The sequence below is a fragment of the Scylla paramamosain genome, chromosome 3 (genome assembly GCF_035594125.1).
Source record: "Scylla paramamosain isolate STU-SP2022 chromosome 3, ASM3559412v1, whole genome shotgun sequence".
In the NCBI taxonomy this organism is placed as follows: Eukaryota; Metazoa; Arthropoda; class Malacostraca; order Decapoda; family Portunidae; genus Scylla; species Scylla paramamosain.
Window position 1 is genome coordinate 16,971,288 of NC_087153.1, and position 12,897 is coordinate 16,984,184.

The 12,897-nt window shown below is 41.7% G+C and overlaps 1 protein-coding gene and 1 long non-coding RNA gene across 2 annotated transcripts in view; one reads left to right on the plus strand and one right to left on the minus strand.

Annotated features, from left to right (window-relative positions):
• LOC135096374 (nascent polypeptide-associated complex subunit alpha, muscle-specific form-like) overlaps positions 1–12,897 on the plus strand; it is a 116,213-nt gene that overhangs the window by 95,109 nt on the left and 8,207 nt on the right. Inside the window, exon 3 of the mRNA XM_063997840.1 lies at positions 10,302–10,422. Coding sequence (XP_063853910.1) covers positions 10,302–10,422 — 121 coding nt within the window. The remainder of the gene's footprint in view (positions 1–10,301; positions 10,423–12,897) is intronic.
• On the minus strand, positions 2,946–10,295 carry LOC135091823 (uncharacterized). Its single transcript, XR_010262652.1, has 2 exons — positions 8,906–10,295; positions 2,946–3,418 (listed from the first exon to the last, which is right to left on the minus strand). It is a non-coding gene; the product is annotated as an uncharacterized LOC135091823 (long non-coding RNA).

Genomic DNA, 12,897 nt, shown 5'->3' on the forward strand with positions numbered 1-12,897 from the left:
GGTCACCGGTGCTGTGACACACGACGCTGACTGGCGACCGCATGAATCAGCGGTGATGCAGCGAGGCTTGACCAGAGATATGAAAGATGTGACTTCCGATAACCGATGATTCAGAAGTGATTGTGTGACAGCGAGTGATGGTGGTGGTGGTGGTGGTGATGGCGGCGGCGTGGGTGTTCTCACAGGTGTTTCGAGACACTTGAAAGGATGTTGCCTCCACAGGTGTTGATGAAGAGCAAGTTTGTTTTGTAATAAATGAAGGTGAAGGTGACCAGCTGATGTGGAACTCGGCACAGCTGTGTGTGTGTGTGTGTGTGTGTGTGTGTGTGTGTGTGTGTGTGTGTGTGTGTGTGTGTGTGTGTGTTAAGTATGTAATCGGTGAACGCTTTACCGGTTGAAGAATAGATTTCATTTTACGTTTACCTTTTCAGTATCGATATCAGTAAACAATTTGCGGCGTTTCCTTATAACCTAGCCTCGAATTAATGTAGCGGCCTAATGTCTAGTACTAGAAAGCATCTTAACCCGTACATGGTTATGACATATATGTTCCAATCTAAGAGGTTAAAGTCGTCTTATGAATGGTATGCCAACTTGATTCCCTGCACTCACAAAAGACGGTTACTCATTGTGTGGATGAGTGGCGCTGCAGGAAGCGAGATAGTTTTATTCCTCTGCATTAAGGTTGACTCATAAGCGACCGTGTTTTGTTCCGTGTCATTGGGTAATCTTGTCGGCAGGTTAAGCTCAGATTTTCCACACTTACACCGCAGAGAGAGAGAGAGAGAGAGAGAGAGAGAGAGAGAGAGAAAAGGGGGAGGAGAAGAGGGAGGGAAGGTGTGTTGCCAGGTGAAGCACTGCAGTCTTTTCGATCAAGTAGTTGAGTCTCGGGCCTCGCCGGCACACTGCACGGTGTAGGGGACTCCTGGCGGTGGGTCACATCAACACCTTCACGCCTCGCCGCCGGTGGTCACGGGGAGCAAGTCGTTGGGTTGGCATCGCAAATTTGTGAAGTGAATGTATTTTATTCGTCACTTTTTTAATCTTTCAAATTTTGCATCTGTACGTATTTTTTATGCCTTCTAATAAATAATGTTAATAATCTCCTTAGCATGCACAGAGACCGCATCATATTTCAGGGTCGTCCACAAACTTTCCTCGCAGACAGACATTTTTTGCCCCACTTTCTGGCCACGCGGAAACCAGGCGCCACCTCGTCTCGTATATATCAGGCTCCCCAACCCTGTCCCGAAGGTCAGGCCTGCCCACCTTTCTCCATCCACGACCCTGAAAACGAAATATGGGTCATGTTCCTCTAAGAATAAAGAGCGAAAGGAAAAAAAAAAAAAAAAAGCTGGATAGCGGCTGCCTGGACTGCCTGGCCTGCCTTGCCTGGACTGCCCACGCGCCTTTGAACACACGGTCAGTGGTCCGCCCAGGAAGGTCACGCCGGGGACTTCATGGACACGCAGCCGCTGAGGACGCTGCGGTCACCAGCATACAGGAGGCGCGCCCACCTCACGACGGAGCCTAATCAATTTATTCATCTTAGCCAAACGGACTTCACGGCGAGTCGTTTGCTGCGGGAAATGCATGACGGTTAGGTGACGTCATGTGGAAATATTGCGGTGTGTCGGGAGTCGGGACGCCCCACACCCACACTCACACCCACACCCCATCACACAGCAGGACACGACACCTTCCTGCCGCCACCCACACGTCGGGGAGCACTGTCCGAGTGTCTGTCCCGCAGAGAGAGAGAGAGAGAGAGAGAGAGAGAGAGAGAGAGAGAGAGAGAGAGAGAACACCACGTTGGCAGGAGTGACTCATCCCTCACACATCTTTGCAGTCCATAACCAGACGTCTCCCCGTCTCGCCCCTCCGCCTCCCCCGCAACATTCCCCTCGCTCAGGTTAGGGCCTCCCACAGCAGCAGGCACCCCTGCCCCGCCTTCCAGCCACGAGCCGCGCCCCGCCACGCCTTCCCTCTTGCCGCGGCAGATGGGCCCCGGGAGTGACATCACCGCCACCGGAGAGGATTGAGAACCCGCGTGGAGCTTCATTTGATATTTCTTCGTTTGCCGTTTTACTTCACTCGAGCAGATTATTATGATGTGTAGCAAAGGGTGTAGTAGTAGTAGTTGTTGTAGTAGTAATAGTAGTAGTAGTAGTAGTAGTGAACATAGTGGGTGTTACCTTGGTGTTACATGGGCGTGCGTCTGGTGAAGGTGTAGTGTCGCAGCAGCAGCAGACCACGCCGCGGCGCCTCCCTTGCCGTGCCTCCCTGTTTCCAAATGACTAAGTTACACCTGTTTGGCCTCCACTCCGTCTCTCTCTCTCTCTCTCTCTCTCTCTCTCTCTCTCTCTCTCTCTCTCTCTCTCTCTCTCTCTCTCTCTCTCTCTCTCTCTGACTAATCATGAGAGAGAGAGAGAGAGAGAACTACTTTCTGTAGTTTTAAAATAAATAATATTTTATTCTCGGATTATCGAACCAGGTTCGATAATCCGAGAGAGAGAGAGAGAGAGAGAGAGAGAGAGAGAGGGCGCTTCCAGTTGGACGAGTTCGTAATCTTTTCAGGTTCACGCTCAGCCTTGCACTTTGACATGACATTAAAGTGAAATAAACGCTGAAAGGTGATCCAGGAAAGGTTGAAGTCATCCAGCCTCCATCCCGCCTCGTGTTTGGATGGAAAAGAAAATGTTCCTGTTTTCGTAATGTTATAGACACATGCGGTAACCATACAATGCGTGACAGGAATGACAGGAATGGCGGGGGAGGAACAGTGAAAGATTTGTGGGATAACCTTTCGCATTTTGAAACTCGTATATTCTTCTTTCTTTTTGTGAGGGAGAGAGGGAGAGGGAGAGAGGTGAGAGGGCAGCATTTAACTTTTTTTTTTCCTATCTATAAAGTAAGTGTAGTGTAGGATAATGACTATGATTGGGCTGACTTGCTGTATCTTGATTTATTGATTGATTCAGCCTGCAAATTTAATGTCAACATAAACACAGCATACCTCAATATCATGTAACTCCCTTCAATATCTTGTAACTTCACCCAGTAAACAGAAGAATAACATAAGATGAACACATATCCCATTCTATTATTCACTATTGCAATGACACACGATACATATAAAATAGTACTCACAAAATGACCGCCCATCATCAGCCAAGGCAGACTTCACCATATGTCTGATTACAGCATTACCCCAACTATGCTGCAAAGTTACACTTAATCAAATCCTCCTATCAGCACCGCATTCAATATAACACCAACCAATATGCACAATCAGCGGCATAACATAAGTCAAACAAATCAGAGAAATAATGTTATCACAAAACTCACCTCAGTCAAACAACCGCCACTCACCCCTGACAGGCACCAACTGTACCTCTGTCTACCTTCCCCCTACAACCTGAGTGCGGTATAATAATATCCGTGTTACATACACAGACCCTAAAAGAAAACTTCCTCTTGACAAACAAATACACATTACTAACCAATACCAAACTTGTTAATAAGTAAGAAAACAATATATGTATCTCAATAATAATTACAATTCTTGTCATATATGCCAATAACAATTATACAGTAACTGGAATACAACCCGTATCTACACCTCTTTCCAACCAATGACAGCGACACACGCTGCCCGCTCCACATTCAAAGGTGCCAACAATGACATTATAATTCTAATATGATGAGAATCATATTACACTCCCCCCACCACAAATCAAAGGCTTCTATACTTCTATTGTTGATCGACTGGGAGCAACACCACCAGTCTATGTACTGATCTTACCATTTGCTTGTCATGTTGGCCCCTGTACTGTTTTCCTGGTTCATTAATTTTATACCTCAACAACACATCTCTGATCTTTCCATCCCTTCCTGGTATACCTTCTACAACTTCCGCTAACTTCCATTCTCCTCTTAATACATTATGATCATTAACAAGTACAATGTCACCCTTCCGAACATTTCTTACACTCACATGCCACTTTTGGCGTACAATTAGAGTAGGAAAGTAGTTCTTCATCCAATTTTTCCAAAATAAATCAATGACCTTAATCTTAAATGCATATGATCTACTTACTTCTCCCCGTTCATTCCAAAATCCACAAGGAGCATCAATGGTAGATCGACCCAGTAGTAAGTCATTAGGTCTCAATACAGTCCCTTCATCAAAATCTTCACCTGGTTTGAACCCGATAGGCCGTTCATTCAATACATTGGCCACCTCATACATAACAGACTGTAGTTCTCCAAAGGATATGACTGATTCACCTATGATTCTAGTGAGAGATCTCTTGACTAATCTAATTAACGCTTCACTGCAAGAATTTTCCCAAGGGGCATCTGCTGATCTATTGAATACCCAGATTAAACCATTAAATTTTCCAAAATTGAACACTTCATGCTTATTCCACCGAGTAACCATATCTCTCAATTCCTTGTTTGCAGACACTAATTGTGTACCATTATCTGAATATAATTTTTTGGGAAATCCTCTAAGACAAGTGAATCTCTTCAATACAGTAAGAAAGTTTTGAGTATCATAACCTTCGGAAAGGTCTAAATGTACAGCCCTTGTTGTCATGCAATTGAAAATTACTCCAAACGTTTTTCTTTTCACTCTTCTTTTCACCGTATCACAAACCCAAAGAGGACCGAACAGGTCAACACTTACATTGTAAAATGGTGGACATGGCTCTAGTCTTTCCTTAGGTAGTTCACCCATACACTGGGATGTGCAGATCTTATCTATTCTATGGCAAGTTACACATTGTTTTCTAATAGATTTCATTGTCTTCCTCGCACCTAATACCCAGTATTTCACTTGAGCTCTAGCAAGGCCCGCTTCTATTCCACTATGATCTTCCTTGTGTATGTGGGACAGATACAGTTCAGAAAATGGATGCTTTGATGGGAGTAACATGAACTGATCACAATTCCAATTGTCTTTTACCCATTTTGACATTCGACTTCCCACAGTGATAATGCCATCTTCTCTCATCCTTGGTCCTAGACGCTTATATTTCTTTTCCCAGTCTTGTGGCAGGCTTGTTTGAGCGTTCTTAACAAGAAATAATTCTGCTCTCTGTATATCCTCTGCATTAGGATCACATATTATAGCTTTAAATGATCTCTTTCTTACTACATTTATGACTCGAGCCATTACCGACAAAAGCCGTTTCAAATTGCTGAAATTTTGGATGTTGATTAACTCATTAGGTGTAATAATCTCTCCTGTGTTCATGGTTACCTTTGCAAACACAGTATCAGGGAGATCAGACACTGTATTCTGTTTAACTGGCCATTCTGAGAAGTCACGATAGAGAAATTGTGGACCACTTTGCCATACAGATCCTGTCCCTAACTCTAAGGGACTGCATTCCCTGGTGGTTAAATCAGCATTGTTTTCCTTAGAAGATACCCAATACCATTCTATGGGCTCTGTCTTTGATTGAATCTCTGCAACTCTACTTCCAACAAAGGTGTTAAATCTATGTGATTCCTTTTGAATTTGTGCCCTTACAATCTCACTATCTGTGATGTGGATTATCCTAGAATAGTTGTATCTCATTTCTCCTTCAATGGATACTCTCAATCTGCTTGCCAAAACTGCAGCACACAATTCCAGTCTAGGTATATTGATTTGCCTCATAGGAGCAATTCTATTCTTTGAACATAAGAGTTTTACACAATATGTGCCATTCTGCTTCTTCCACCTAATGTAAGCTACAGCTCCATATGCTTTCATGCTACTATCACAAAAGATAATTAACTCTGGATCTGTAGTCACATCTGTAGTCCTTAAGCATCTTCCAAAAGTAAGTTTTTCAATTTCAAGCATTTCCCGAAATAAATCCACTGCTTCTAAATACAAAGTTCCACTGATAGGCTCATCCCATCCCTTAGATTTGTTTTCATTAGCTTCTAGTATAATGGAGCGAATCATTAACTTGGTTTTCAGTGTGAATGGTGTTAACAGTCCCAGAGGATCATAGAGTGTAGCAAACTGCGACAGTACAGTTCTTTTAGTCAACATACACGGGATACGGCTTTCAAAATCACCATAGCTCACATTTGGTTCTGTCCTGCCCTCTCTTGTTCTTTTCGAGAAGTTGAGTTTAACTTTAAATGAAAATACATCTTGTTTGGGTTTCCATTCTAACCCTAAAACCTTTTCTTGATCAGTGTTCGAGATTATGGCATCATTTCTGTTATCCTCTCCAGAGAGAATCCAGTATTTAATCTGAAAACCTCCTGGTCTTAAAACTTCCTCCACTTCTTTGATTCTTTCCATTGCATGATTCGTTGAACCAACACTACTTATAATATCGTCAACATAGGAATCCTCTACAATCATTTTAGAGGCTAATGGGAAGTCACAATTCATTTCTGCTGTTTTACGAAGAGCCAACATTGCTATCGGCCCAGAAGGTTTGTCTCCAAATGTTACCGTCTTCAATTTATAGTGTGAGGGTTCTCTCTCTAGTTGAAAGTTCCTCCATAAAAATCTGTGAGTGTGCATATCTTCATCTGAAAGCTTTACAGTATGATACATTTTTCTAATATCTCCAACCATACCAATCTCCTCCTCTCTGAATCTCAGCAAGATTCCAATTAAGTTGTTTATCACATCTGGCCCCTTTGCAAGCATGTCATTGAGAGAGATCCCTTTGTAGGATGCTGCTGCATTAAACACTATCCTTACTGGGGTTGAAATGGAGTCTACCTTGTAAACTTCGTGATGGGGTAGATAAAACTTTGGACCCTTGTAAGTCATTACTTCCTCCTTTGATAATTTCTCCGCTACTCCTCTATCCAACATGTCTTTTATTTGTTCTTGATACTTTACACACTGGGTCGACCCCATCTTCATTAATCTCTGTTCAGTGGCCTTTAATCTAGCAAATGCCATAGGATAATTATCAGGTAGTTTAGCCGGATCATAAATCCAAGGATACTTAGCTATCCAGCACTGATGTTTCGCATCATAAGTTAATCCATCTTCAATAAGTTTCTTCTCTCTTTCTTCCTTAATGGTTAAATTTCCCTTGGTTGAGCATTTTCCACATTTGCAGCCTCCACACTTAGGATTGCATTCTGTTCCTAAGCTTTCATTCAAAAAATAATTTTCTATCAACTTGCCCACATTAGGTTTAGTCCTGAAATGCCAATCTGTGGTGTCATTACAACTCACGTGATTAATTTGCACGCAATAGCTATGTCCCTTTCCTTTGTCATCCAATCTACCTCTGATACAGAAACCAAACTCATTTGACATTAACTGAACATTATCTATGGTTTTTTTAACTTGTGGCATTAAAGTACAGTGATCAGATCCTATTAGTAGTTCTATACGCCCTTCAGGCCTTTGGATATCCTTTTCTTGCACTTCAAATTTCTTAGCAATTTCCGATAAATTCACCTGTTGATGAGCACCAGTTATTTCGGAAATTCCACAAACTTCAACAAATTTTTCCTTCCCTGTTTGATCCCTCAAGGACATCTTATAAACAAAACTATCCAGTTCTTCTGTGTGGTCACCGACCTTTGTCACTGAAAGCTGTATAGGAGTACCTTTGAGTCCTAGTTGCTTTGCCATTCTAAAAGTGATCAGACTGATGTTACTTCCTGCATCATATAATGTGGGAACAGAAACACCTCCACTATCCACAAACCCAGTCATCAAAAATGCACCTTTCTTTGTCAAATGGTTACTCATAACATCCATTGTAGAAGTATAAGGACTGCTAAATATAGGGTGCAAAATTGAATGGTGGTGCTTACCACAAATGTCTCCCTTTACCTTTACTCTACAAGGCATTTGCTTATCACAATCCCTAGATAGGTGCCCTCTTTTGAGACATGCAAAACAAATTCTATTTTGCTTTAAAAAATCCATTTGATTTTCAGCTGTCCATTGCTTAAATGTCATACAATCCTGTAAGTGATGAGATTCACTATCATGAACAAGACAATACTTCTCCTTCTGATCACCATTAACTTTTGATGTGTAATTCCTACTGCAATATCTTCCATCTGCTACTTGAGCTATATTAGTTAAACACTCTGACATCTGGTTTTGTAGTTTCTCTTGTCCCACAGCTAACAGTTTTATGACTTCTAATAAGTCATTTTCTTTTGTGTTTGATACATCAGTGGTATGCACCGTTACCTTTGACGCACCAAGTCTTGACTCATCTTGTAAGTATTCTAAAGCTTTTCGATGCTCTGTTAAGAATGCAACCAACTCTTTAAACTTGTCAGTCTTCACTTGTTGTACTTTACTAGCCCATTCCTTTTTCAACATAGAGGGTAACAATTTTTCTACTTGAGTCAGGACAGTAACATTCTCCAACTCCTTTGTTAGGTTCAAGTTGCTTACATCTAACCATACCTTTTCTACAGTATTGATTAGCTTGATTAACCGTTTATCATCACCTTCACTTATTGGCTTATATGACCTAATGTCTCCCAAGATTGAATCAATTAACTTTCCTTCATGACCATATGTTTCATTCAATCTCTCCCACATTCTTTTGTAATCATTTAAATCTTCTACAAGTCTCCTGGGTTCCCCCTCTAGTGACATTCTGAGTACATAGGGATCCTCACCATGTTGTGATTCAAGCAGTCTTGTATAATCCCTAATAAATGAGGGAAATGACCTTACAGATCCACCAAATTTAGGAGGCTCAATTTTTTTCATGGCAAGTACAGCCTTAGGTTTTTCTTTTAATGTCTCAAGAAGAGTGCACTTTATAGTTTCCAATTCCATGATATAGTCTTCATACTCTTGGCAAGATGAACTACCATCTAAAAGGTCAATAATTTTCTCATTCACAACATCCACTACTTTGAAAGAATCACAAACTTCACTATACAATACTTGTAGGGTTGCTGTGGAGTCTCCTCTCTTGTGTGCATCCTTGAAGAGTCCCACCTTCCTGGTGAATCTCCTCTTGGCATTAGCACGTTCCCTTTTCAAGTCATCCATGGCTGCTCTGCGAATTTTGCTGAATTGTAGTGTAGGATAATGACTATGATTGGGCTGACTTGCTGTATCTTGATTTATTGATTGATTCAGCCTGCAAATTTAATGTCAACATAAACACAGCATACCTCAATATCATGTAACTCCCTTCAATATCTTGTAACTTCACCCAGTAAACAGAAGAATAACATAAGATGAACACATATCCCATTCTATTATTCACTATTGCAATGACACACGATACATATAAAATAGTACTCACAAAATGACCGCCCATCATCAGCCAAGGCAGACTTCACCATATGTCTGATTACAGCATTACCCCAACTATGCTGCAAAGTTACACTTAATCAAATCCTCCTATCAGCACCGCATTCAATATAACACCAACCAATATGCACAATCAGCGGCATAACATAAGTCAAACAAATCAGAGAAATAATGTTATCACAAAACTCACCTCAGTCAAACAACCGCCACTCACCCCTGACAGGCACCAACTGTACCTCTGTCTACCTTCCCCCTACAACCTGAGTGCGGTATAATAATATCCGTGTTACATACACAGACCCTAAAAGAAAACTTCCTCTTGACAAACAAATACACATTACTAACCAATACCAAACTTGTTAATAAGTAAGAAAACAATATATGTATCTCAATAATAATTACAATTCTTGTCATATATGCCAATAACAATTATACAGTAACTGGAATACAACCCGTATCTACACCTCTTTCCAACCAATGACAGCGACACACGCTGCCCGCTCCACATTCAAAGGTGCCAACAATGACATTATAATTCTAATATGATGAGAATCATATTACAGTAAGTGTAGGTGTATCAGTCTCTTTTCCTCTTAAAATAAAAATCTTTCTTGCAATTCCAACGAAATGAGTGTTTTAGATCTACTAACCTCTTTTCCAGTTAATATAAAAATTTCATCTCTATTCTTATAAACTTAGTGTTGTAGGTTTGTTAGTCCAGTTTCCAGTTAGACTAAAGGGTATCTTTTTCTGTACATTCCTGTAAACTGTAAACGCCAGTCTTCTCCAGTTATATATATATATTTTTTTTTCAATGTAGGTCTGCTAGCCTCTTTTCCAGTTAGAATAAGACTATTTTTTTATTTTATTTCTTTGTGTTGTAGGTCTGCCAGTCTTTTCCAGTTAGAATGAGATTTTTTTGCAATTTTTATAAATTTGTTGAACTTTTCCTTGTTAAAATAGGACAAAAGTGAAGGTTGTTGCTCTGACAGGTTCACTCATCCTGTCTTTCTCTCCGCAGCTCAAAATCTCCTTCGACGACACGTTAACCTCCACGTATGAGTACCCGAGTGAGAACTATCTGCTGGAGGAGGCCGGCTTGCTGCCCGCCGAGACCACCGAGGGACCCTCCGCCTCCCAAGGTGGGCCACGATCTCTCTCACATGCTCCTCTCAGAACTCCCCTCCCCCTCACCACTTGATTCAGCCATGTCTTCATTCATTTTCATTCGTTCTTCCTTCCTTCTTTTTTTCCTACCATATTTCTGTGTTTGTCATTCTTTGCTGCCTTCCTTCCTTCATTCTTTTCATACTTCCTTCCGTCTATACTTCTCTTCCTTCCTCATTTCCTTCCTTCCTGTTTGATTGTCATCGTGTTATTTCCCCTCTCTCTCTCTCTCTCTCTCTCTCTCTCTCTCTCTCTCTCTCTCTCTCTCTCTCTCTCTCTCTCTCTCTCTCTCTCTCTCTCGTACCCTTCCTCCACACTTCCTTTCCCTATCATTCCGTGTCATCGTTCCTCATTTCCTCCTCACTCACTCTCTCTTCTCTCTCACTCCCACGCTAGTTTCCTCAGCTTCACTTTCCCCTTCACTTCTCCTTGATAACCTCGAGTCACCCACGAGTCACCCATTCTCCTCATCAACCTGCAATCCTGTATGTCGCCCTTCCCTTCTCTTCCCCTTCCCTTTTTTTTTTTCCCCATTCGTTTTTTTTTTTTTTTTCTGTTTTCTTTCCCTGACGTCCCCTTCCCTGCGTTATGACGTCAATTAGTTTCACCCTCGAGTCTTGTTGTCACATTTCCCTCATTGCCTCAAAAACCTGTTCCGACCGCGACTTGTGTAATGAAGAGGCGGCCACCCTCCTTCCCTGTGTGTGTGTGCGTGTGTGTGTCAGTCATACAATAGCCGTGTTGTTGTGGCGCCTTCCGTCTCTCGCTGGCAAGTTTGGTTCAATTATTGTCCCTTTGTGGAGATGCAGGTGATCCATTAGACCGTGGATTCGTGTATGTGCTTTGAGAGAGAGAGAGAGAGAGAGAGAGAGAGAGAGAGAGAGAGAGAGAGAGGAATGGATTAAGTATGATTTACTGAATCGATACATACGAAGATAGTATATATATATATATATATATATATATATATATATATATATATATATATATATATATATATATATATATATATATATATATATATAGTGTCTTTTACCCGTTTTATTAACAATAACTTCTTTGGCTTCATTTTTAAGTTATTTATTAAACTTTCATTTCTTACTACTACCGTTTTCTGTTTCTATTTCACCCAGAGCTTGTATAGATATGATTCGAAGTTTTGATGAACCCAAACACGAGATCACGTCTGCTTCACTCAGTACCTTGTTTGTCCGCATCGACCATAGAAGCTGAAAGAAAAAGTTGTACATGAAAAAAGTGGCCCATTCCGTTAGCTAATCACCTCTTGTTGTACTTCATGCCAGGGCAGGTGTGTTCAGGTGTCACGGGGCAAGGTAAGGGAGATCAGGCGTTCCAAGTACCATTAGTAACAGTACGTACATCAGTTACATGAAACGTGTGTAGTTAATTATGCGCTTTGGTGTGTGTGTGTGTGTGTGTGTGTGTGTGTGTGTGTGTGTGTGTGTGTGTGTGTGTGTGTGTGTGTGTGTTTGTCGAAATTCATGAGTGCTAGTTGTGTTGGTTACCGCCCGCGTTTCCCATTTTCTTCGTGCTAAGAGAGAATAACCGGAATTACCTGCACATTTCCGCGGTAACTCTTACAAACGGTGAAATAAGCGTGAATGCAGCAGTAACATTCATCACACTTCACGTACTGGCAGCGGGCGGATGGTGGGGGTGCGGGTGAGCGGTACTTGGCATTCATTACGTACCACTTAAGCTTGATCAAAACAAGAACCTTCATTACACGGAGCGCTGTGAAAGGCGGGAACGTGATAGTGGTGGTGGTGGAGACTTCAGACCACGATTATTTTTAAGAGGCTATAGTTGACGCGGGTTTTTAAAGATGATTTATATCGTTCTAGTGACAGATTAATGATTTCTACGCTTATAGCAGGAGAAACACTCTTGAGAACCTGACTAATTACCTCTGGCCTTTGAAAACATTAAGGGGATGAGAAAGTGAAGCGTTTCTGGTTACAGGCAAACTTTATCGCTCGTAACTTTAACCAAATTACGCTTAATACAATAAAACACTGACTATATGTAACCACGGACAAACGAACGTGCAGTGTAGCTTCATTATCTTGATATTACGCACATAAATACTGCTTGGGGCGAGCTGTGGTGGGTGATTAGTTCCCTGATCCTCCCCTCGCCTCCCCTGCCTCCTAGCCTGCACTGTCTCTTGTTCCGGGTTTTCCATTCTAGTTGCGGTAAATGAAGAAAGAGAGGACGGGGATGCGTTCAGAGTGCTCGAGGCCCAGATGTTATGAGGTTTTAGCTTACGTATGTCATGAATAGCGTTGTTTGCAATTGTTACTGTGTATAGGTGTTGTGCAGAGAGAGAGAGAGAGAGAGAGAGAGAGAGAGAGAGAGAGAGAGAGAGAGAGAGGGTGGGGGGGGAGTACACCTGGATGGATCATTACTTGATGCATAGTGATACTGTG